General features: G+C 42.7%; 1 protein-coding gene across 1 annotated transcript in view; it reads right to left on the bottom strand.

The window, feature by feature from the left end:
* Positions 1-25,572, bottom strand: part of PRKG1 (protein kinase cGMP-dependent 1) — a 433,746-nt gene that overhangs the window by 154,490 nt on the left and 253,684 nt on the right. The window contains 1 exon segment of the mRNA XM_026081056.1: positions 12,029-12,092. Coding sequence (XP_025936841.1) covers positions 12,029-12,092 — 64 coding nt within the window.

Below are 25,572 nucleotides of genomic sequence, written 5' to 3'. Positions count from 1 at the left end.
ATTTTTTAATTTCTAAGCTAGATTTTCTGGTTCCATTTAAAACCTTAGACAACTGGAGAGCTTGAATTCTGACCCTTGCATAAAGCACTTGACAGAAGCTTACCAAAAGACCAAGGATTTCCCCCCAACCCCAACTCATACCAAGCCAGCACAGCCAGATCTGTAGAGCCCCTTCAACACATCAGAATGGGCAGACTGGGGTTGTGAAAGAAGAAACTAGCAGGAGCTTTGACCAAACCATGCTCTTCATTTGCTGTTTCAAATAAGCACCATTTATTACACTATTATCAAAAGAATAGCCCCAAAGCTCTGCAGAGTATTTAAGTTAAGGGGAGCCTCAAGGCTGCTCTGAAGTTGTGCTATCGGTTCATCTGGCCTCCAGGCTGTTGCTCCTTAGGAGAAAAAGGTGGCAAAAACCCTCCATCCATCCCCAGCCTGGATAACAAGTGATGGCCAAGTGGCCTCATCCTCCATCCCTGGCAGTTAAAGAAATTAAGTTAGGCTTAATTCCTTTGTCTTTCCCAGTCGGGCAAAGGTTCCCACCAACTACCCTTCCACTAGTGTGACACAAAGAACCAGGAGGCAGAAAACAGGCAGGAGAACCTGGATGAGAACATGAGTGTATTCATCCATCTCCGATAAAAGATTATGATTAGGGCCACACAAAACTTTTAAAATAAAATGTGAAGCCAAGTTAAACCCTAGCACCAGAGTTATTTCTCCCATTGAACGTGAGCAGGTTGGAATGTGGCCGACAGAGTCGATGCGAAGAAAGGAAGATACCAATCCAAAGGGAGGGCAAACCYGAATTTCCAGGTAAGCCTCAAGCGTTAAAAGTCGCAGTAAACGGAGTGTTTCAAGCTCCTATCTTGCACCTCTTACCTCATTTCCCAACATTTCACTCTGTCAAAACAGTACGGCCCAATGGGATTAAGTTTTACAGTGCCTGAGTAACAGYCAAAGGGGATTTATATCTGGGAGCAGCAAGAATTTATCTGAAAACCCCAAACTCCTTTTYTGAAGATTTAAGAAACAGGTTACTCTGCCTCTACCTGAGAGCTTTACRTTTTTAAATATTTCAGAATGATCCTTTTCTGAAAACATGCATAACTTGAAAAATCGCAGTTTGTCCCCGCTACTGTTTTTACTGACAGTCCCTGAAGTCTTAGAGCTTCGGTTCTGACCCAACACGCTCTGCAAGACACACAGCCACTTGTCATGTCACAAAAAGTGTATCATCATTTTAGTCTTGGGATAAATAACTAGGGCATGGGCAGATGTCATGGGCATAGTTTGTGGCCCCATAAATCTGCAAATGAGAATTGCGCAGCRTGTGCAGGTTGCTGCAGCAGAAGGCAACTGCAATTCCTCTGCTTGCTCCACTGACTTCAGCACAGCAAAATCAGAAGAAGAGAAGATTGGGGCAATCCTGCATTTAGCTGAAATATGGCAAAAGCTAGCGGCAGACAGAGTAAAACTAACTCTTCCACTGCATTTTATATCAGAAAACAAGTACCACTTGGTCTGCGACCACAAGAATACGGAGGTCATTCAGTTAGCTTTCTCAACTAGCCTCTCACCATGAGGCCCCCGTGGGCCAGATCCTTTGCTAATGTCACATGGAGGGCAACAACTTTGGCTCTAAGCTGCATCTGGAGAGAGAGAAGATCTAGGCGACTCTGAGCACCAGCCACAYCAGCTGGTGAGCAGCTCCTCCACTCAAAGTCCTTGTGTATCCAACAGAGCGGGTTAGCATGGCACAGATCGAGCCAGCCAGCACCAGCTGGTGCATCCATGGAGGGGAAGAGACGGAGATACAACACAGGTACATGAAGAGCTGGCACCTGAAACCCACTGTTTTGTGCGAGCACAAATTTGGGGCTGAATGCATGAGATTTGACACATCTGCTTAGCATCTCCTTGACCCTCCCTGATTTGGCCTCAACTAAGCCTCAGTCAAACCTGGTAAAAGCCGGTCCCTTTTTGACCGGTGTCAAAACTGATATGCAGCAACAGCGATGGGAAGTAGGATAGAGCTGAACCCATTCCAGCGTGTTTCGGTATGCACAAACCCTAGGGCTGTATTATAAGACCTAATGTGTTTTGCTCTTTTTGGAAATCATCAGATATACAAGTAGCAACCTGTACCTGAGTTATGAATTATGACAGRAAAGAGTTTTCTGGCCTTCGTCTCCTACTTACATGGAAGGAGCAAGGGCTCTACCACAATAYGTGCAAAAATCACCAAATTCCTACCAAGCAAGGTCTTGACTTTCTCTTTACCACGTACTACCGCTTCTACTTTGTCACAACCCTTCTCCTTTTCTGCTGCTTCTTCTTCCTCGAGAAACAGATCTACCAAATGCTGCCTGTCTGGTCATTAGGACTAATCCACCTTTCTTTCTAAGCAGCGTGGAATAGGCGTTATCAAACGCCTCTCTAGCAACCGCGAAGAAAACCCATCTACTACAGGAGTGTAAGAAAACAGAAACAAGATGGTCAACATGAGAAGTGAAAGGAGAACACCAACCCATTGGCCCCAAGGGCTCTATAAAACACAGAGGAAACCAGAATCCCTATGTGTTCTGCCTAAACCAAASAAAACGTTGAAAAACAAGCACGACTACTGCACTGTTATTGTTAAAAGAACTGTTTTCCACCAAGAATACGACTGCGGACACAGCATTTTGGCTCATGCAGAGCACGCATGGCCATGGTCTAAATCTCAGGACACCGTCTGCTTTTGAAGGTACAACCCTGAAAGGTGTAACTTATAAAATAATGATGATGCTAGCTAGCTAGAAGAAATCTGTACTTTTTTTAAGGCTTATTTCATGATACCAACCAGACGATGTTTATTGTACCTCCTCTCTTCACACAAACCCGCTGTGGGTCCTTGGCAGACAAGCTTGCCGGAGTGCACACGCAGCTTAAAACTGCAAAAAGTAAGGTAATAAATATGCGAAAATTATGTGCATGGCCTGCTCACGGAGGAGACATTTACTTGGATCTTATGAGTTTCATTTTGTGACCTCCCCCTTGTCCCATAGTCGGTGAAAAATTYGCAGTCACCTTGCTTATTTCCCAAGGAGAGTCTGCAAACCTGCAAGTGCAAGTGCTCAGTTACGGATTTACTTAAATCCTTTTGTCATATCTATGACCCGCTGGAAATCATCTAAGATTAATCATAAAAAGCAATTTTACATTTTTTGTTTCTTTAATAGCTGTGATAGGCTGAAGAATGTGTTTCCAGATAACGCAAAAATATATTCTAGATAGGCCACAGCCGGTTTTAATCCAAGCCTGTCAAACAGCAAGCATGTACGCCCATAAAGCTGCACAACCTGAACGTGGTGATCTCGAGAGCGGYGGTTTTATAAATCAGCATCGTATCAGGGAATTATCACAGAAYGGATTTAAAGTCCACTCGACCTCTTATTACCGAAAGTGGAAAAATACTGAGAAGACACTTGAGAAACAGGCAAAGACAAAACTCTTTCTTGCGGCGTCCGGAAAAGTTTCCCAATATGAACAACGCACTCAAAAATTCAGGCTTACAGCAGGAGGCTCCCTTTGGAGGAACAGTTTTTTCGGAGCATGCTATTTCTCCAAAGGGATTTCCAAAGCTCTGTTTTCTTTGCCGAATTCTGTGGGAATTCAAAGGCAAGGATATATTTCGAGATTTTTACGGCTGGGCTCCGGGTGCCTCCGACGGAGCCGCACCCTTGGGAGAGCTGCAAAGTGCCGGTGTTGTCTCCAAAGGCATCTAYAAAGTGGCTATCGCGCCCTTAACTTTGCATGCTATTGCATGCAAATATTTGCTGCAAAATAGCAGTCTATAGCTTCTGTACGTGGGAAACCTGCCCCCATAGTGAAGCTATGCGTCGTTCTTGATCCATTTAAATAGTCGGCTCCCTGCAAAGACAATTATACAAACTACGGGACCGTGCTCCGGAACAGCACAGCAAGCTGCCGCGTTGCATTAACACTGACGGCAGCATCTCTTTAGAARCCCAAACTCCTAGCCTTCTGCATGGCTTTGGGGATTCTTGCCTCAATTTACAGTCTCTTTGCAAATACGTAGATGCACGTGCTCACGTGCGCGCTCCCAGGGGCCACAGGAGACACGATTCTGCAGCAGGGTTCCTCAGAAACTTTGCCCTGACTTCAATGGATTTCCCAATTTGCACTGGAAAACCAGAACCTGTGTTTGCGGTTTACAAAATAAGCCCGGTGAAAAGGGCAGCAGAACTTCTGATGGTTAATTAAATAATAATAAATTCCTGCCGTCTCTGGAGGAAACCAGCCCTGCATGAAAAGCCTCCTGAAAAGAGTCCTCTGAAGCAACTGGGAGTTTCAAACTCAACGCAGTCTGGTTCTTGAGAGATCTGAAAACTCAGTTCATCAAGTAAGTCGAAAAGATAGCGTAGTTCCCCRATTGTAAAGGGATGTGAGGATTGTAAGGATGAATCACCCACCCACCAGCCCCGGTGAAAGCGGGGGTAGACAGTCAGGGAATCAGCTACAGCTTGACTTTGCAGCACCTTCACTCCAAACAGCAGCACCCTTTCTTTTCTCAAGCACGTGCATCGGATGAACTTTTCGCCGTATTCACCTGCTTATTCACGCGAGATTTTATTTGCTCGCTTTCYGGTCGCAGGGAGCCGGCGCAGCGGGGTGCATCGCGGGGACCAACTCCCAACRGAGCGGAGGACAGGAGTGCCCGGCAGCCACCCGGGCTCACCGCGCTCCTCTGCTTTTCTTTTCCGCTGGGGTGCAGTGGCTATGGAAACCATGGGAATAATCACAGGCATTTTTTTTTCAGCTGGGTGGCAGCGTCAAGTGACGTAGGCAGCTCTTCTGCTCGTTTTCTATGTGGCAGACAACTTGTCCCGCGCATCCTTTCAGAGGACGGAACGGAGCCGCAAATTCAAATAYGAGATGATGCTCTAGTTAGAGCGGGTCTGAGCCATTCGCCTGGCGAAATTTTGATTTCGCTCGCAAACTACTTCATCGGGCATTAATTTTTAAGCACTTGCACGTTACTCCTAGGAAGGACTTGGCATAGCCATAACGTTGYTTAAATTAGGCTTAACTTGGGTAATAGCGATGCTGTAAAGTTCCATTATTGTTAAATTACAGCGTCCCATYCCCAAACCTTCAGAAACGTTACTCCATATATCAATGAACGCTGTATGGYAGACCTAAGAACGGGCCACTCTGCATCAGGCCAAGGGTTTGCCCAGCTCCGTGTCCTCTCCAACATCTGCCACGAGTGGACGTGCTGGGAAGAGCAAAAGCAGGGCAAATATATAGGAAACTTCTCCCAAATGCTCTCTCAGCATCCAGCTGCTTGTGCATCAAGGAGGTTCTGGCTCTTTAGCAATCTCGATGGATGCTCCCAAGTCTCCTCCTCAACCCACAAACATTTCTTGGTTTCTGCTGTTGTAGGAGCATAAGGAAATCACAGAATGTTAATTATAAGATGGATATAGATGATTGGATTCCTGACAACTATCTGCGTGGACCAGGGAATATCTATATGAGCCCATTCTTCTGCTGTGATACCTAAGCACAGGCTTATTTGTAATTGCCTTTAAAAGGTCAGTGCACACAACAGACTAAAGAAAATGAGGAGAAAGATTAAAAAAAAACCCAAACTATCAAAATGATGCCTTTTATCCCAATGCAAGTGTTACAGCAATTTTTCCCTAACATCCTTTAAAATTACTTTCAAGCACACACACTTAGCTGCATTTTATACTTGGATAAAAACTGAAAGTTGATCAGGGGCTCCGTTTTCCAATTAGATTATCATCCATAGAAGCCATACTCCATATGTTTAATGGCCAGAAAAGGTCTGTCATACGCGTAAGACAAGGACACTCTTCTGCTCAATTCATCTCGACACTGTAACGGAGCACTTTCTTGTACTCCTGCACATTGTTTTTTCCAACTGCATTTTTTTGTGCAATGATTTTTTTTTTCCAGTAGACCCTCAGACACTTTTCTCCCAGAATACCTGGATAAACAAATCTCATTTCCATGAACCTCATGTGAAAATCTAACATGAGACAAGTACAGAGCAATATATATATTTTCCCTGCTCTAATCGCTCTTGCCATGCAATTCTTCATGGAAGGAGGACTATATTTAGACCACGCTAATTAAACAACGGCAGCATAAGGATTTCTGTTCCATACTAATTGCAAGGTGGAGAAAGGAGGAAGGTTTGCTTCTTAGCACACGGACTGCCAAAACACGGCACGTTTGAYCAAGCCAGCTTTTGAAGCTGAACTAGGAAAGGCAACTTTAAGCTCACAGTCCATCATCAGGACCTGGAAAGGAAGGTCAGCTACCAGTAACGGAGTTGACTTAGGTTTTTCTTTAACCATTTTTGCCTGACGGTTCCAAAATAACTTGTTATGGGACAAAAAGTTCCCAAATGCCCACTTGGAGCACGACGGGGATGGCAGTCCTGGGGCCCTTATGCATTCCTAAGCCAAACTGAACGTGCCAGGCTCTACAGTTACAGCAATTAAAACCTGGAATTTGTTAATGAATATATATGTATTTATATATGTTACATACATACATACATATACATATACATGCGCACACACACACACACACACATATATATATATGGAAACTATAACAAATCTCTGCTAGGTAGGTCTGCAGTTAGGTCCGATAAGGTTTTTGAAAGCCATATGTAACTCAAGCAAACCGGGACATATATTCGGGGAATAACAGAAGTCCATCCCTGACATATGGGCAAAACAATCTCGTTCTTTGAAACAGGATTAGCAGTTCCGGTTGGAAAAAAAAAGTAAATAAAATCCCCTCTGGGCCACTGGCCCACTGAATAATTTCAGATCAAATGGATAACTCGCCAAAATCATTAGCAACTGGAAGCAGTTTCAAAAGCGAGAAGGTCAAGCAAACTTAATTATAAGTTGTGTTACCCAAACTACTGATTTTAGACATAAATCTTTCAGGGATATAAGCTTTACATTTGCCTGACATGGAGGATATACGGGAAAAGGGGGGGGRAAAAACAACCAAGAGAAAGAATCAACCTCAGGATGGACATGAAGCCAAGAAAATTATTTTTTGCCCCAAAGAAAATAAAGAAAAGCAGGTACTAGCCAGAGCGTCCTCATCTTTACAGAGTTTTATCCATYACCTTCGGGTGTCATACAGCCAGTAACTAAATACAGGCACATGAGCGAAGAGAAATCACCTTTTCCACCTCTTTGCATGCCAGGCAAAAATCTCTGTTCTTCCTAGAGCAGATCAGGATCTCGGCATCTCCTTGGGGCCTTCAGCCTGAGGGCTGGGGAACAGGATGGGACCCAAAATGTTGACACTCACTACCACGTACCTGCACGGCACCTCTGTTGCAGTAATCTCCTAAGCACGTCATTCTACAGGTCTTTGAATGCATTTTACAGTTTCCTAAAAAAATTAGTTTACTCCCATCTGTTACAAACTGTCTGCACTATAACAAAGCGCTAGAAGGCGAAGGCTGCATATTTTTAGAAAAGAACTGTTTACTACAGAAAATGCATTTATTTTAGTGATATATAACATACTAGCGGTGCAGGATGGAAAAAAACTACACAACTGTTTTGTTTTTTTTTAATTCTAAGAAAACGGGAAACTCTGTATGCAGAAAAGGCAACCATAAATTATTTCAAAGCCGTCAAAAAAGGGGGAAAGAAAGGTCAGGGTTTTGCATTTTCATAAAGCTTTGCAGCTTTATAAAATAAAATTAAAAAAAGGCTTTTAATCTTGGTTATTAATCACCTACGGTAAATCTTTCAATTCTCAAACAAATTCCCCTCTCCGATCCAAGGAAACTGCAATTATTCAGAGAGTCCATGAATAAAAAGAGCGTGCAAGAAAGAGCGTTTTTCCGAGGGAGATCTGTGTTCATCCAGAGCAAGGATATTTATACCACTGCTAGAGGTATTTAGACGTCCGAGACGTACAGCCCTCGTGGCAGGGGCAAGGCGCGCGGTGATGCTAAGCAGTAGGGGACGCATCCCGTTAACCGTTCTCCTTGCTAACGACATTAATCCCGCAATTTTTAAACGCAAACGTGCCAAATTTCTTTACGAAAACATGGCACAGCAGAACTATTTCGCTACCGATCCGGCGCTTCTACACCGGAGACAAAAATAACCGAGCTGCAGATTTTTTTTAGGAAGGAGCAGTCCTACATTTGAAGTGTCGGAGGGAGGTCAGCAAGGACTTTTTCAAGGGAAGAAAACCATGCAAAAGCAGGCACCGAGAACGAAAAACTAGGGATTATACATTATATGGAACATATATATAACTATACATATATATTTATATATTATGTTGGGGATAACGCTACGAATGTAAGAAGGAAACTATTGCTTTTGGCTGGTGGCTGCTTTCACTGGTTACTGCTGCACCAGACTGAAGATCCCACCATATTTCTAGGCAACCATTGGCCATCGCTCAGGCTCAGGGTAGACTTTTGCAACCTYGCGGACACGTGCTGGGCACAGATTAGCATGATGGCGTGCACGACAGGCTTCATGCAGTTTTACAAAGATTTTTTAAAAAGTCTGCCAGGCTACGGTGATACGTGTTGCTTCTCAAGCCCCAGATATGCGGCAAAAGCTAGATGAGATGCACCACCCGATGAAACAAACTGTTCCAGGCGCAGAGGAATACGGGTCCTTCATCCCTTGAGCATCATGATCGTGTTAACCCTTGCTTGCCCATCAGCCTGAATGGCTACAGGAGTTCGTTTCTCCCTGCGTCTCCCTCCCCCACTGGTTCACGTGCATTGGCCGGCCAGGAGCCAAAAAGCCAGGTAAGTGATGGGCACCTGCTGCAGCCTCCTCCATGCTGGGGCCACCAATTTAATTCTCCCCCTAACCAGAAATTTTGATGAGTTTACGATGCACCACGGACATTTTCTCCAGTGTGTCAAATGTGCTTTGGGCAAGCAATTAAAAAAAATTTGGGGGGCAGCCAGAGCGGTTGCACAAGCCTCATATCCTTAGGACACCAACCTCACAAAACCCAAATAAAATAAGAATTAAGTCTTGAGCTGCAGAAGCATATTACTTGTTGATTTGCGCATTATGTTTGGCGAGCACGAGAATAAACAACGCAATAAAAATCTCCGGCCAGGAAGAGCTGTTCCAACAGAGATGGCATTAAAACCAAACTAAATCAAACTCTGAACTAAAACGGCTGCTCAGCTTTCAAAGGCGCCGAAAGTAATTGCAGCGGTTACCAAACATATTGAGAAATGTTAGTACAGAGTCAGTTATACATTAGATATTAACAAATATCTATGTAATGCTAAAAAATATTAACATAATGAAAATAATCTAATGTAACAACACAGAGAACAGGTCTTTGGGCACTGCAAAAAGGGCTGTGCCAGGGGCTTCTTGCGATCAGTTGGGGAAATGGGGTAAATCACAGACCAAGCACCTGCAAATCTTGATTTATCTCAAAAGACTTTGCAAAAACACACAAAACCAGTGGTTCAGGTTTGGGTCTGCTAAAACCAGAGCCAACTGCCTTGTTTCTACTCTCACCTGTGTATGAACCATGAGCAATTTCGGAGATGGGAATGATCTTACACAAGCCAGAAGCCACTGCAAGGGAAAAGGAAATCCCCCAGGGTTTCGTTAATCCTCATTCAATCCACCTGGGCTAAATAAGTTAATTTAGCATTTCCATCAGTTCTTAAAATGAAATCACGTTAACAAACTTGGGCCCTTTTTTCCCACCGTCCTCAGACATTGCCTAATCGTCCTAAGACCGTCGCCACATTTGCATTGGGAAAAGGCCAATTAAAACAGCTTTCTTGCTTCTGGGTTTTAGTTAACGGGCTTTAGAAACTGCTTTAAAAAAAATGTAGCACAGCAACTATTCACAGAATTGTTTCAGAAGAAAACCTGTTTTAAATCTTGACATTAAGAGATTATTCCCTGCCTCAAATTGTGCCCAGGCAATCACTTTAATTCAATCCTTGTTACAGTAACAGCCAGGACAAAATAAAGCTATTGTCACTTTAGTTTCAATATGCTTGATAGTGTTAAACACAAAATATATGGTAAGGGGATTTTATAGTTTATGTTCTTATGGGTTTTAATGTATCAMATTTTACAACTCAGTGAATAATATATATTTTGGCATATATTTTGACGCAATTGATTTTGGAAGACTCATCTAGCGGGTCCCCCCAAACAGACTAGGGACGATAAGCTGCTCTTGCAACGTAGCATCTCATCTAAATTCACAGAATTGTCCTCATRCAGTGAAGAGTGAGAAATTAAACCACTATAAAAGACGCTAGCGTCTCTTAGCAGAGCAGTAATACAACGTCATCGTTACGCAGTTTGGGCTTCTCCTAATTTTCAAGTGAGGAGTCATCTTAATTTCTGCACTTTAGCTGCTTCTTGGTACTAGTTCTCTTAGAAACCACAAGGTAAAGATAAAATCAGGGAGGATTATCTTGCTAGTTTAAGATCAACAAGAGCAGTCTTAAGGCAAGGGCTTATTTTTAAATAGATGTAGAAACGAGGCACTTAACTATGTTCTTAATTGTTTTTTCCCCCCTTGAAACTTTCAGGGTGCCCGGAAAAGTTTTATTGACTTTATACATTTTACCTGACTCTTGATAAGGAGATTAAAGTTGTTTCTGTGATCCAAGCTAATTAAGCTATTTGTTTCTGGTGAGGTGTGTGTTTTTGCGATACGCAGATTTAATTCGTAGCATATTGAGTTCACACAGGCTTTTTTCTCTAGACGTGAACATTTCTGTTGCAGTAAAGGAAAGAAAGCTTATCTATGAAGCTACTCTGTATGACAAATGTGGGATTTGTTCAGATTACATTTTATCTGTACTTTAAATAAAAAGGCAAAAAAAAAAAAAAGACAGACCTGAAAATCAACTTAAAAAAATGCCAGCAGCTTCATTTCTTAAAAATCAATGAGAGAAGTGGTAGCTACTACTATACACTAACATTTTTCTATAAACATAGTTATTAGGAGCAGCTCATGATGGCAAGGCATATGCGAAAAAACCCTGCTGTAACAAGAGAGGCAATAAAACACTGTTGTACACAGAGATTTCATGCAGTTAAATCATAACGGGTTATACTTTGAAAGGTTTTATTAGCAGTGTCTGCAGTATTTGCTAATATGCAATTCTTCAGGTACAGAACGGAGCGCTGCGAGAATAAATTCCGAACTACGCGGACAAATTGCCTGCCAGATAATTCAGTCATTTTACATCCATTTTCCACATTCACTCAGAGCGCAAGTCTTTTTTTTAATAAAGACTTATTGGAAGCCTGACACTAATGAGATAATAGCTTATAACCAGGTAGACATGGCACAACTCCATAAGGACTTTCAAATATCTCGACGTACGCTACATTTGCCCTTCTCTGCTGTAATTCTTACGGGAGCAGCCGTTCCCTTACCTTAAAGCCATTCCCACACCTTCAAGTGTGATATTGCCCTCTAATATAAGTTTCCCACGAAATTTGAAAGGCGACCATATTTCCAYGTCCTCCTCTCCCCAACACACAGCTCAGAAACCCATCGTTAGGGCTGGTCAAAGCATTAAAATAACAAAACCCAACACAGCTATCGTTTCCCACATGCGTCCAGACCAAAATATGCCTCCTCCATAGCTGCCCGCCCATCAGGCTCCTCAGCAGAAGACCTCAGGCCAGGTCCCCAGTGCGGGGACCATGGTAGAATGTCTCCCTTCTGCAAAATGCAGGAAACTATCGTTCCAGTTCCCAACTGGAACAAAATCCAATTAAAAACACGTAAGCCCCCAGCCAAAYGGAGTCATTTTTCACATCTCTCCACTCATTGTCTCTACGTGCGAGAACAGTCAGCTGTAATTGGGAGCAAAGTTGAGAAGTGGTTATTTCTGAGAGGAGCCTGGATATTGCTACCAGAAGGCTTCCAGACTATGAACTCATTAGACGTCAAAATTAAAAGCACTTACCTCTTCAAGGACATCTGCAAGCTTACTAAGTATCTCCTCGGGAAGGCTCTGGAATGTGGGAACACTGCAATACAAGAGAACCCTCGATTACTGAGTATCTCTATATATTTCACAAAGCCAGCTGTACTTATTTCATATATATTTCATGCACGTATTGCCCTTGTTGCTAAGGACTTGTTAAGTTTCTACCGTAAAAGCAGCATCTATAATGGAAATCTTGTCTTCTTGTGCCACCCAAGATATATTTTTAAGTGTTCACTTGTTATGGTGGGAGACCACTTGCAATAAACACCTGGAGAACCCTTCCTCAAGCTGGGAAGCAACTAAGAATCAATTTAGGATTTACTAGGATTCATCTGCGCTGCAAACGTGTTCAGGCACATATGGGATTGTGCAAAACTTCCCTGCGCCAGTTCCATCGCAGCAGAAAAACAAACAAAAAAAAAGGAGATCGGATCTAATAAGCAATAGATAAAAAACCTGCTTGAAACTACACGCAGACATAGCAAATGCAGAACACAAAGCCGCAGAGGGTACGGGGGCATCAAGAAAACAGTGCTGAACTATTGCTAGAATTATTGAAGAGTCCATCGGGAGCTTTACATCCAAGGCTTGTTTTCTTTTGCCAGAAAGACAACTTTTTCACTTTTTTTTTTTCATAGACTTTCCTTGGCAAAGATTTCCCAGGCCAGGCTAGACTTTCTGGTCAAGACGCAAGAGAGATGCAGCAACGCTCATCCAGGAAACACCAGACAGAGATTTAATTCAGTTTGAGCCAGGAGGGATGGGGCTTTGAATTTGACTCTTCAAATCTCACATAAGCACCCTGACCTCTAAGCTACTAGCGAACCTCCCGTACTTGGTTTCTTATTCTCTATTTTCCATAAAAGCTTGACTTCCTTCAATATACTCAAGGTTCGGTCTGATGCTGAATGAACCAACATAGACACAATGTACTTTCCAAAGGCAGGAAAGCAGTGCTGAACCTGCTTTAATTAAAAATGCCTATTATCAATAGGCCAATTAGCAATGTATCTGCATTAGATATTAGCCCAAACGTAGCACTGAGCTGATGCAGCTCTATTGAGTCTATTCCAGGAGTAGCTCGCTCAGCAGTTGCTTTATCACACTCCATTACATGGTGTAAACATAAGCTTACGCCTCCAGATTTAAATTTAGGTCCTCAGATGTGTTGTCCTAATTTCGAGAGCATTGATTATCAGGCACAAAGTGGGGGGTGATGGTGGGACTGCCTTGAAGAGGGGTAAAAGCAACCCCAAATAAATCAGATTTTCCCTCTCAGATGAGGTTTCACATTTTGCTTTGTAACACACAAATAGGGAAAGTTATTCAGGTTTTGGAGAGCTAAAAACCCCAAACCAAATCCGCGAGCGGATCCTGGAGCTTTGCCTGCCAGGTGGCCACTCCAACAATGCTTCATGAGCTATAGATGGTTCCTGGGTGGCCGGGCACAATTCAGCAGCTGCTGCTGCACCCGGAGAAAAACCCAACTGTAAAAGCAAAGGAGGTCTGGAGACTTTGCAGAAGGTGTGATAGCAAAGAACGGGGGTGTGCCTGTGCCTAAGCTTCCCTGCAAAAAGAAATCCCCGGGGATGCTAATGGAACATCTGTGAGCACAGTTAAAACAGGATTTGTTTTTATTAACATAAAACTAGTGTATGCTATGATACAGCAGAATTATAAAAACTGGAAGCCTCCATTATTTAATAAATATGACTTTCATTTAATGTATCAATTAATAATTAAGACAGAACTGGCCAACTATGTGCAGAAAAATGTGATCATTCAGGCTCTCCCTAACATCCTTTTTTTCTTAGAAATTATTATTATAGCACAAATAGCAGGTGAGCTATTGCATGTATGGATTACTGGTATTATATCTTATATGTATTACATGCAAGAATTACAAAATCATACTATTGAAAAGTTCGGATATTAAACAAATTAGGAAATTTTCCTAAAGAGAAATATTCAGAGTTTTAACATAGCAATAGAGAGGATAATCAGAAAATCAACCTGTTGACAAAACAAGCACCATCCAGATAACATCACAGAATTACAAAATTAATGTCACGGATTTATGGCCGTTTATGAAGGGCCATAAATGCCCTTATGAAATAGCAAAGAGAAGACATTTATTGACCTGCTAAAAAGTGTCATAAATTCAGGCTGAGCTGATGATAACCCTGAGAGAAGAACAAGACTAGCAAAAATGTTCACATGTACAGCATAATATGGGGTGGCTGGCTTGATACTCCAGTTAAATAAAAATATACCCTTATTCTCTCCATGACAACACTAAATAGGGTCTTAAAATAGATTCTTATTTTTCCCAGATCTGGCTGTATTATTTAAAGATTTGCATACAAAGATCAGTATTTTGAAGACTGTTTTCACGTGGGTACCTGAACTCATATGAAAATCGAGATCTGAGGAGCAAATTGCTGCAAACGGGAAAATACACACTAGAAAGTCAAACAGGAGGGCAGAAGACCCGAAAGAAAGAAATTGAATTTCAAGGTTTTACAGCACGGTAACAGACAAAAAATATATATATATTCTCTATTTTCTACAATTTTGTGAAATTGAAGTCTGAGAAATGATATAAAACAGAACAGCAGACGTTTGAGTTTGGAGATATTCTTTACTTATGATGGAAGAACTCACAGAAAATACGGCTCAGTCTCATCAAGACACTATTTATTCCATCCCCTTGCCTGAAAAGCAGGATCAAGGGAACCTAATTTCTGAGTTATGGAATAAAGCTGGTGCTGGTAGCACAGGAGGAGACATTTCAGGTCCAGAGGGACATCTAAGTCCATGAAGCCCAAGTAGGAGGAGCTGCAGACCTTTAGACTGAAAGGTCATCATCTGAGATGCTGCCACTGACAAGATGTCACAGCTCTCCTGTAGCRATTTCTGCCCGGTTAGTTGTTTCCTTGTTAAAAACTGCATAAAGAAATTGAATTTTAAAAGTGAATGCCAATAAACCCAATTCTTTTTCTCTCTCTTCTTCTTTTCTTTTTTTATTTTTATAACATAACACCGCCAGGCTTTATCGCAAACAGCGATTGAAATAAGCAGCCTGAACGGCGATTTCACAGCTGTCACGGGTAACAGGATGAACAGCGATATCTGAATTTCTCCAGTCGCTCTGTCCCAAGCCTGGTTAGACTTTTCTTTGACCTTGGAACGGAGAACTGAACTAGATGTACCGGTTATGAGCTGCTCAAGCTGGCTAGAAGAGACGACCTTTTGTCCGCTATATTCCACACTATTCACCTACAAAATATTTTGCACTCAATAACGGTCCCTATTCCTTGTGAGGGCACTGCGGGGAACTCCTTGTTGTCTTTAGGTCTTTTACAGCAGCTTTTCTTGTTGACTTGAAAGCTAGAACTTTTACGTAGTCCTCAACACGTTAAACAGGGGATGACAAAATATGGAAAACCAGCTGCGCAAAAATGTTGGAGTTGAATCGCAGCCCAAATGCAAAAGCAAAGCCATGCTTCTGAAGGAGGTGAGAAGAAGCAAGAGATGTCAGTCCCCCTGTCACCTGTAGCTGCTCCTGGACTGGAGCAGAAGCAACATCCATCCTTAGCTACCATCACCATCCGCATGAAAGTGCCAGATATGCGTAGGTGACCACGTACCTTTTGATTCATCCCATGGGGCTATTCCTGTCCTAAACTAGCAAGGGCTCCTCAATAATCCAAGGCTTTGATTTGACCCTAAAAATACTCAGCGGCATGGATGCCAGCGCTCTGAGAACGTATCCAGCTTCTGACATGCATGAACGTAGCGTCATTGAATCGGTAGTGAAACGGATGCACGGATGGAGGGTCCCGGACACCTCCTGTACTCCATCCAACACAAAAGTAGCTGTTGACTTTCCAAGTGTGTTTCAAGATGTGTTTCCTAAGCTTTTCAAGGATGTTCATTAAGGGTGGTCACTTAGCTCTGCAGACAGCGGCGGACAGTCCTCATGGGTTAACCGCGAAACAAAACCTTCGTCCTTTGTTACCGCTTGGCACAATAACAAATGCGAGTGTTGCCAGTGTTSTCCGCTGTAGGCCAGACGGGTAGGCAGAGTTTAAAAAGCAAAATAGCAGGAAATTAAGTCTGTCTGCATTCCCTGAAACTTTTTTTTTTTTTTTTGCACCCCTACATTGGAATGATGATCAAAAAACGTTAAATGCTTTTGACCTCTCCTTACCCCATTTGGGGTGGCCCTAAAGCACTGCCTCTCTGCTCTCAAAGAGCTACAGTTAAATTGTACCTAGTAGGATCTGACACTTGATTTAGGACACAAAACTATATTTTGAACAGCTCAAGCTGGCGATGCTCTGGAACTGGCAGTTGTCCACTCGTCAACAAATTGCGTCAGAAACTGCTGGCTCCGTCGGCATCACAGCCTTAACCAGGGAACTGAGAGAATTGTTTTGAGCCTAACTCTTGAAAGTTTACAAGCATAATTTACTGTGAAACCCTTTATCTTGTCTTCTCTTTGCCTTCTTAAACTGGAACATAGTGTACTGGAGAACGGCACATACTCCCACTGCACAAAGGAGAAATTACCTCTATCCTGAGAGCTGGTTGTCATTGGTTTAAGTGGGATCTTCCAGAAGATAGTTTCAGGAGGAAAAAAATAAAATAAAAAAATCCTGAGTGCATTGGCACTGCTTGCAGAGAAGCTACGTAGCTCCCGCGTCAACACGGCCATATAGAGCAAAAGGGGCTGATTATGGAATAAATCCTAACCTAATTCAGGAGGGAGAGAGCAGCTGTGGAAAGGTGGGCTTGGCTCTACGTTTTGCATTGCCCAGCGCTTAAAAGTGCATTTCCACTTTGGTAAAAAAAGCTACATGCTGAATTAAAGATCACGAGCAAAACTGCTATTCRAGGCCACCGTGGAGCTAAGCCAGGGGTGACCTGGTGCACCTGGAAAAGAAGCACTTGGAGATGCCGGGTGGGTAATCGGCTGCCACAATGCTGACGCTGTGCAGCGGCTGGAGAGTATGCTGGCTTGCTGGGGAGAAAAAGTAAGATTTTGGAGAAGACGGTTAGATAGTCTCCTTTGAACGGAGGGAGCAACTACAGGTGGTGGCCTCAAGCTGATACAGTTGCTAGATTCCTCAGCATAGCAATCCCCGTGCAAGAGAGGCAAAAACGCTCAGCGATACAGTTGCTTTGTGTTGCAAGCTTTGCACTGAAATACCAATTTCTCTCTCCTGTCAGATGAATAGGTATTATTTGGAGGATAAACAGTTGTTTTTTTTTCATACGTAGTGCCTATCACACCGAATGAAAAAGAAGAGGCAGAAAATAAGGTCAGAAAGGGTTTATTCAGTTCTCCAGAAGCTCGATACCTACTCTATTACCAATGCAATTGATAAGTCAAGGCTAGTTTTCCTGAAGCAATTTCCTGGACGTTTTGCTTAGCTTAAAGAATATTAGAGAAAAAGAAGAAAAGAGATGGAGAGCGACATTCTCTCACACTCACATTAATTACACTTACATCTGGCCTTGAAATCAGCTCAAATAATGCCACTTTTTGGAAACGAGAATACATTTGCTCTACAATTGCTGCAGATGACCTGTCTGTTGGGCTAAAGCTACCAAGGCATTAAAATCATTTGCAATTGCTCATCTCAGAGAGGCTGAATATGTTGCATCTACAGTTTTAAAGCTCTGTCAACCATAACATAGACCTTACCTCCTAAGGGCTGCTGTACATATGAAAGTGAGAGAGATGCAGAAAGTAGATGAAGTGACTTTTTCAAACGATGAAGAGGCTGAAGAAAAGCAAGTGTGGAGGATCACATCTCTTTTAGGTCTAAACAGCTTACACCTCCCGTGAGGAGAGGACAGTAGCTACACCAATGGATGGATGAAGTGGTCCACTGACAGCAGGAGGACCCAGCACTGATGCCAACGTGGGGAATCCACATGAGGGATGCCCATCTATTAACTACATGGTGTGTATTGACTACGGATAAGCATTTTCTCATCTTCCACACACAACCAGGGTCTTGACAACAGGAAAACGGCAGCCGTTTCAGTGGAAATGTGCACATGGACCATTTGTGAGGAGCTCCCGGCAGATGCGGGACCTCACTGACTGTGCCAGAGGACTCTTCAGGGGGGAAAGAAGGCAGGACCTCCTTTTTATCTGAATTTCCATGACATGCTGTCCCCAAACTGAAACAATCGTTCCTTTTCCATTTGMGCCAATCCTTCTTTGTCATTTCCCTTCGAATAAGCACCGGGATGGACACTACATACTAGCAGACTCCACTTTTCTCAAGGTGAGTTAATGCAGTTTGACACTTTATTTTGGTCTGCAGACAGCGAGTGTTTAATAGGCTCCTCAGGTATTCTGGAGCACTTTTTTCCCCCAGATCTGTCACTCCCTATTTTTCCCTTACGGGCGGCCATTCTCAAAGACAGCCCTCCTACTGTATCTCATTTTGCAGTCGCTGGGGAGACTGCRCAATTAAAAAAAAGAAAAAGTTGCTGTCAAGATGAAAGAAAAGCAGAGAAGTTAGCAGGCAGAGAAACCCATTCACCCATTGCATATGTATCTACTCTCTAATAATTTTGAGAAGGACAGTTGCTTGGAAAGAGCTGTAAATGCTCAAGAACGATAACTTTGGAAATATCAAACAACTCTAAGCGTGCACATTTTTTGGTTACTCAGTTCACGGCAGAGGATTTGCATTGCCTCGTAGGCCTAGCAGTGCTCTTCTTGTGGCGGTCTACAGAGACAAGCCTTTGCTGCAGAAGAGATGATACCTGGTATTATCTTTCGAGTACACTATGTTGTTTTTTTTCCTGCTGCAGCAGTTGCTATTTCTTCATATTTGCAAATCAAATTGTAACTATAGACCTAAAGGAAAGCTTCTGTATCGCTCAGCTCCCCTGTCTTCTCCAAAAYTATTCTACAGGCTATTAAAAGACAATACCTGTCACAAGAAGCCTCACACCACTGCACCCTGTGTGTTTTATTTCTACGATCCTGCATTTGCAATCTAGTCAAAATTAATTTTTCCATGGCTTGCAATGCCTAGTAGTTATTCCCTCTTCAAGACAGCTTACCATCAAGGAGGTTTTTTTTAATCAAGCTTTTTTCCTCCCACACTTTTTCTGAGGGATTCTGTGGGAAATGAACCCCTAATTCTTCTGGCTCTGTGGAAAATCCTGAAGCAAATGCATCTAGCCTGACTACTTATTATTACGAATTTTGACTGGAACAATAAATGTATCACAGCAGGAATGGAATAAAGTCAAACTATCACGAACACCATTATCTCATAAAAGATGCAAGCGCCATAACGAGAAGAAAAAAGATGCTTGTGGCTGCTTCTTGAGCTGTGCCTTAAAAGAGATCTTTAAACATTGATTAGTGTTTTGCAGACAACGTTACATGAGAGTTTAAAGAAGTGACAAGTTGTGTTTGCATGCACAGTCCACTTTGTCGCCTTTCTCCAAATTAGATATTTGCATCTTCCAAACCAATTCGAGCCAGGCGTTTTGTCTCTGACAGATGTCTCCTGCACTTGGCAGCAAATTGTCATAATAATATCTCTTTCATGAAGACACCGACAGTACTATTTCCAAAAGCACAGGATCTGCTGTGCAATGTTCACTGCTGCTACGCTCTTCTAACGCTGCTTCCYGCCTACTTTCTCTTAAACGGTGCCACTAAATGAGTACGTTAAAAAGATTACAGCAGTTTTCGGTCTTCATAATTATATACGAGAGAAAAAAAAAAGCACAAAATCATGCTGGGAATGTTTTTAAGATAAGAGGAATCGGAAGCATGTTGCCTCCTCCCAGACAACATCTTTCAAACCCACCAAAGAAAAGGCATCGGCAAGGTAGGTGAGCAACTCTGAATTTGAAAAAAAAGAAGTCCTCCCTGACACAGATGTTGCCAAACGACTAAGTCTATGTGATTCACAAAGTGAGCATTAAAAAAAAAAAATTACATATATATATTTGGTGGTTAATTACTTTGGGATGAATCAGAACAGTTTTCCAACTGCAGCAAAAGAATAAAATGGAAAACCTTCCCAGCATAGACCTAAGTCATGGGTTTGGAGGGGTGACCCTGAGTCTGGCAGAGTAACCGAGAGCCGCACGCAACGAAACACAGCACAACTGGCTTCAGGGGCAATCTTGAACTWCTCACTCTGGATCAGTGCGTCTTAGATGATTCGCCCCTAGCCAGAGGGACGAGTCAAAGCACAAGGACTTTTGATCAGTAGATTGTCATTGAGAAGAGCCTTCCAGAAATCCACTTAGTTAGACCCTATGGAGGGAAATAAGCTACAAAAAGAGGCAGCAGAGTCTACAAACCTCTTGTTYCTCTTCACGGTGCAAAATTAAAGCAACTGGATGAGCCTAAAACTGAAAATAATACCATAAATTGGCCTGAGTACTGGAGAGAGACATTTCAGACCTTCCTGGAGAAACGCAGCCTAAGCCTAACCTGCACATGTATCAGCAAGGCATCCATAACATATTACCAAGCCTAATTCGGTGCTTTGAACCAAACACACTGAAGGGGGCTAAGAGGAGAAGTTTCCTCTCTAAGTTGTAACCTGCACAGCCACAGAGCAGCTCTGAATAATTAATACCTGGCTGGAGACAGAAGAGCAGCGCTGACTTCAAGACTTGCCAGAGGCAAAAAATACACAGCCAGCCAGTCCCTTCCTATTTTAAGAAAAGTCATTCGCTCTGCAGAGCGCTCATTTGCCGGTCACAGGCGTTATTGATTTGGGGTTGTAATTCAGGACATTTATCCTTTGTGAACTTCTGATGGCTACCAGATGGTGGGCTGTCTTAATTCCCTATTTCTAACTGCTCTTATTGGGACTCTTGGGACRGCTCCCGCAATTGTCCTTGTGTAGAGGAGTGCCGTCACCTTTGATGGCCCACATGAGGGCTGGGCATCTGTGTGGAAGAGTCTCCCGTGCACCACCATGGGGTCTGGGAGCAATGGCCAGGCCATGGGCACCTTCCACTTTCTGGTGGGCTGCAAAAAATAGYGGGGACCTCCCTTGAGTAGCAACTTCCATGAATCCACCGGGGCACTAGGCTGGGGAAAACACCACCTCTCCCAGCCTCCCCCTTTCTCATTTTTTTTTTTAAAAATTGGTACAATTCTGCACCGTTCTCTTTCCCCAGTAAACCTTTAGGTCCTGCTATTGAGTTAGAAGAAAACAGAAGAAGGATTTAATCTTCGAATTTGCAATACAGTTGTTGTTTTTTTCCCTCCTTACATCTCAAGAGTCAAAAATTTCATACGTACAGTAAACCTCCGCAGCATGTTTTGTGCTGGAAATAGAACGCAGCTAAAAATGAATTAAACATGGAGGATTTTCAAACRGTTTGGATTGTATTGAAGAAATAATCAAATAAACTGGAGAGATTCAATATAAGATCAGAAAATTCAATTGCTTTAAAAAAACATAATCTCAAAAATATTATAAACAGGAAAGGCATACAACGGGCAGCGAAAAAATCAGAAACTAAAAGACACACCGAGGAGACAGTTTAAGGTATCAAACGAAATTCTGCTCAGCGACTGTCAAGCGATCTTTACTTGTTGCTTCCTCTGTATTTGAAGAACAGCCACATACAACTAAGGGCTCTAACCCCAACGTTGGCTCCCATCTGTGTTAAGACCTGGCCCAGATTTTGCTAGTGCAACGCTACACTTTGGCTAATACCAAACGCTTGTTGGGGGCATGGCATCACATTAACAGATCTGCTTAGCCCTTAAACTGGAGCCAAATCTCTGCTCTGGATTAATGGCAGAGCGAGCACAGGTCCAGGCACAGCAGCCCATGTGGACATCCTGCAATCTGTGATGCCCGCCAGCTACAAAACGGTTTGGGGACGGGAGGACCACTTTTTGGCCAGCGGTAAGGCAGACTGGCAGCACTTCAGTTGATACACGCAACGGCCACTCATGCCGAAGGGCAAACTCTCGGGAAATTTTGCGGCCGTTCGCGAGCCAACGCACGTCGGATCGGCTCAGCTGCACTGCTCCTGCTCTCTGAAGGTTGCATCCCTCTTTCTCCACTTGAATGGCCACAGATGTGCGACTCCGTTCTATTTTTCCATTATTTTTTTCTCCACTGTAACAACAAAGCTTCACTAACTTCTATCAACTCACTTGATGATTTGTTAATCAACAGATTACACAGTATCAGTGCATTACATACCTGCCTCTCTGTCCCCAAAACGCATCTCAACAGGCACACAAATATTACAATCCTGAGCTAAGAGACTAAGAAAAATGCCTTCATACCCAATGATCCTTTGCCCATGGTTGAACTTCCAAAGCTTTTCCCTATCATATGTTGCAGAAGAGCGATAAAATGGCTGCGCAATCACAGTAAACATGTTTGCTCCTCTTCTGGTCTCAGTTCGGAAATCCCCATTTGGGTGTCCCCGTGGGAGTGTAAAGAAATCACTTAACCCTTGGAGCTTGTGCCATATGATATGCCGAATTTCATCTCAACACTGAAAGCTCCTTAGAGCAATGGCTCTTTTAGCTGCTTGGAGGTTTCTACACCATTTAAGAAACACATATGTTCAGAGTGCAGTAAATATCAGTTAATAGCAACCCACAGACAGCTTCCCCTGGAATCTCACGCATCATGTTGCTCGGTGCCAAACTCCAACCTTGTTCATAACAAATTCTCATTAGTATAATACACTGCCCAAAAAGAGCCACTTCTGCTAATTAGGTTCCTGAATAAACTTCATTTATCAAATAGGAAAGCACATTACTCTGTTACCCTGCTTTCTTGCTTTCTGTTTTTCTACTGCTACTTTTTTAACCAGGTCCCATCAGAGACAGGATACTGGGCGAGCCTCACTCAGAATGCCTGTTCTCATGATATGTTGAGAGATTTGAATACCGAGGGACTTTAAGGGGTTCCTCTTACTTATAAACATACAGATTTAAGATCACATGAAGCTAACGGGATGCTTAAAGCCCATCTGTTAMAAGATTTCCACTTGCAACCAGTGGATTTGCAAGCACGCTGCCTCAGTTACACAGGGGTTGACCACATGAGGTCAGCAGACGCAACGCATGATCTACAGACACGATGTCATAGTTTGTCAAGCTTGTAACATAATATGAAGGGTTAGGGGAGAAAAATCTAGACTTAGCCATGGGAAKTACATGCTTTACAGTGATTTGGCAGAGATTGTTTTATAGAGAAGCCACTCGGGCTGCAGTAGATGCAACAAGCATCTATGTGATGGGCAGTCTCCTGAAAACTTTGTCATTCAGCCAGGAATATCAGACAGGAGATGAGATCTATGAGTAAACAATACCCAAGGTTGGATTTGGAAGCACACTGGCYGGACAATGTAACAGAGGATGTGCCTTGCACGTCCTTTGGGCCCATGGCAGTGTCCTGGGAGACCAACTACGATCAGAGCCTGTCCTCGTAGTAAAGAGCGCTGCGGACATCACGCTATGGGAAAAGGGAAAGGGATCATTGGCATCCCCAGATACAGGGTCCTGGGCTCCCTCTGCTATTAGTCAACAGCCTGACTCCTGTGATGTCCCCTCCTTGACTATAGGTCATATGAGAGAAGTCTAGGACTCTTTGGATTACATATTATACTTGTACAATTATATGATAAAATAAATACGACAGCTGAAAAACTCTCTGCACGCTTTAAGAGCTCTCAGAGAATTAGACAAATTTCAAAGAACTGGGAAGAGCAGAAGTCACCCTGAGAACTACTGATTTGCCTAAGATTAATGTCGAACTAATGAACCCGTTAATCTAGGACCTATCAAAAATTATTTAAAAAATATAATTTATGCCAGTCAACTTCTTTTTCATAGAAAGAAGGTTTCATGATAAGATTTTGGCCCTGGCTGACAAAGGCAAATGTGTTGATTTAGTGTATGTGGATTTATTCAGGGCAATGTGGCTTCTTGATTAAAAATACCACTATATATGTTTAGAAGGAAACACTTAAGATTAATTAAAAACTGACTCACTGACAGGTATCAAAATATAGTTAAAAGAAGTGAGCAATGGCTGCTGAAAGCAATTCCCATAAATCCATTTCTAATTCAATGTCATTTCAATTTATTGATGATCATTCCTCACATTTGCAGATGAGGCAATTTACTCCTCCTGGTGATTAATGTCTAATAAAATGCACTTTAATATTCCAAATACGCAATGACTCATTTTTGGATTAGGCATGCAGATTATGGCAACAGCATCAAAGCAAGCATGCAAGCATCGACTTAAAACAGGATATCCTGGTCCTCCCCGATAACCTCCTCCAGAAAAGCTCAGTTTGGCACTATGATTGAAGTAACGGTTCTCGAATGCAGAATAATAATCTTGAAACTCCATGCAGGATTGGGACAGCCCAGCAGATGCGGTGTCCTGTCCCTGCATCAGAAAAAAGCTAAAAATACTAGGAAGAGCTCAGAGGAGACCACAACAACTATCCTAAGCCACAGGGGGAGGAGGAGGAGGGCTTATCATTTGATATGAATTCAGAGTAATTTTTACCGATGTGGGAAAAAGGTCAGATAGTGAAGATCTTTTCCATCTTACAGATGAAGAAAGGCTAGGTATGGGAATTAGAAATCAGATACATTGAGATCCACTCTCATTTCCAGGTTCCTAGCAGGAAGGAAAGCATTAGAACAGCTTCATGATGGATAGAGTCATCTTCATTTGGGAACCTCCAAGACAAGGTTGGGTTTCTTTTGTAAAGACATGCTTTGGTCTTTCTCCAAGAAAAAAAATCCATGGCGCATGTCTATGGAGGTTGTAACTGAGCTCAGCAGCTGTGAATGCAAAGGGAAGGCAGATCTGGAGAGGTTGCGCTTAAGGAGATGGTTACTTTGCAGTTGTAGCTTAGACATCTGGTAGTGCTGAAACAGCGTACCTGCCATAGCCTGCTCATCCATGGGACGGGGCACTACTGGGAGCTATTCGCTTTCTGAAAGTGTACAGCAAGAGACAAGCTTATTTTCAAGGCAGTCAGCCAAAAGTGATGCATTTTAAGTGACTGCAAATAATTTTTTTAGCCTGTAACGAGATTATGGGAAGCCTCAGAGGATGACTGCTTTATTCACATTATTAATATGCAATTATATGTTATGGCAAAAGAATGATTACATTCCCTCTGAGCTAAACACCTTAGCACCGCTGGAAAGTCTCACTATTTGACAATCTGAGACCAGTTTGTTTATGAAAGGTGGAAATTTATGGAAGCATTATATTAACCTGTCTGCTGTAACCTGATGTAAAAGATTTCGTTCGTCTAAAACAGAGGAACAAAAGCTCCTGAATTCGTAATGGCATTTGGAGCCCAAGCCCCATTCGCTTGGATGTATAAAAGCATCTGTAAATCCCCGCCATGGATTACAACTAGGACTTCCTCCAATGGAGGAACAAGGAGACGTTTAGGACTTGAGTCTTCTTATTTAAGTCACTATCTTACTGATTTGCACC

The sequence above is a fragment of the Apteryx rowi genome, unplaced genomic scaffold (assembly GCF_003343035.1).
Source record: "Apteryx rowi isolate R43461 unplaced genomic scaffold, aptRow1 scaffold_116, whole genome shotgun sequence".
NCBI classification, from domain to species: domain Eukaryota; kingdom Metazoa; phylum Chordata; class Aves; order Apterygiformes; family Apterygidae; genus Apteryx; species Apteryx rowi.
Note: the sequence above shows the minus strand (reverse complement) of the source record. Positions and strands in the feature narration are given on the sequence as shown.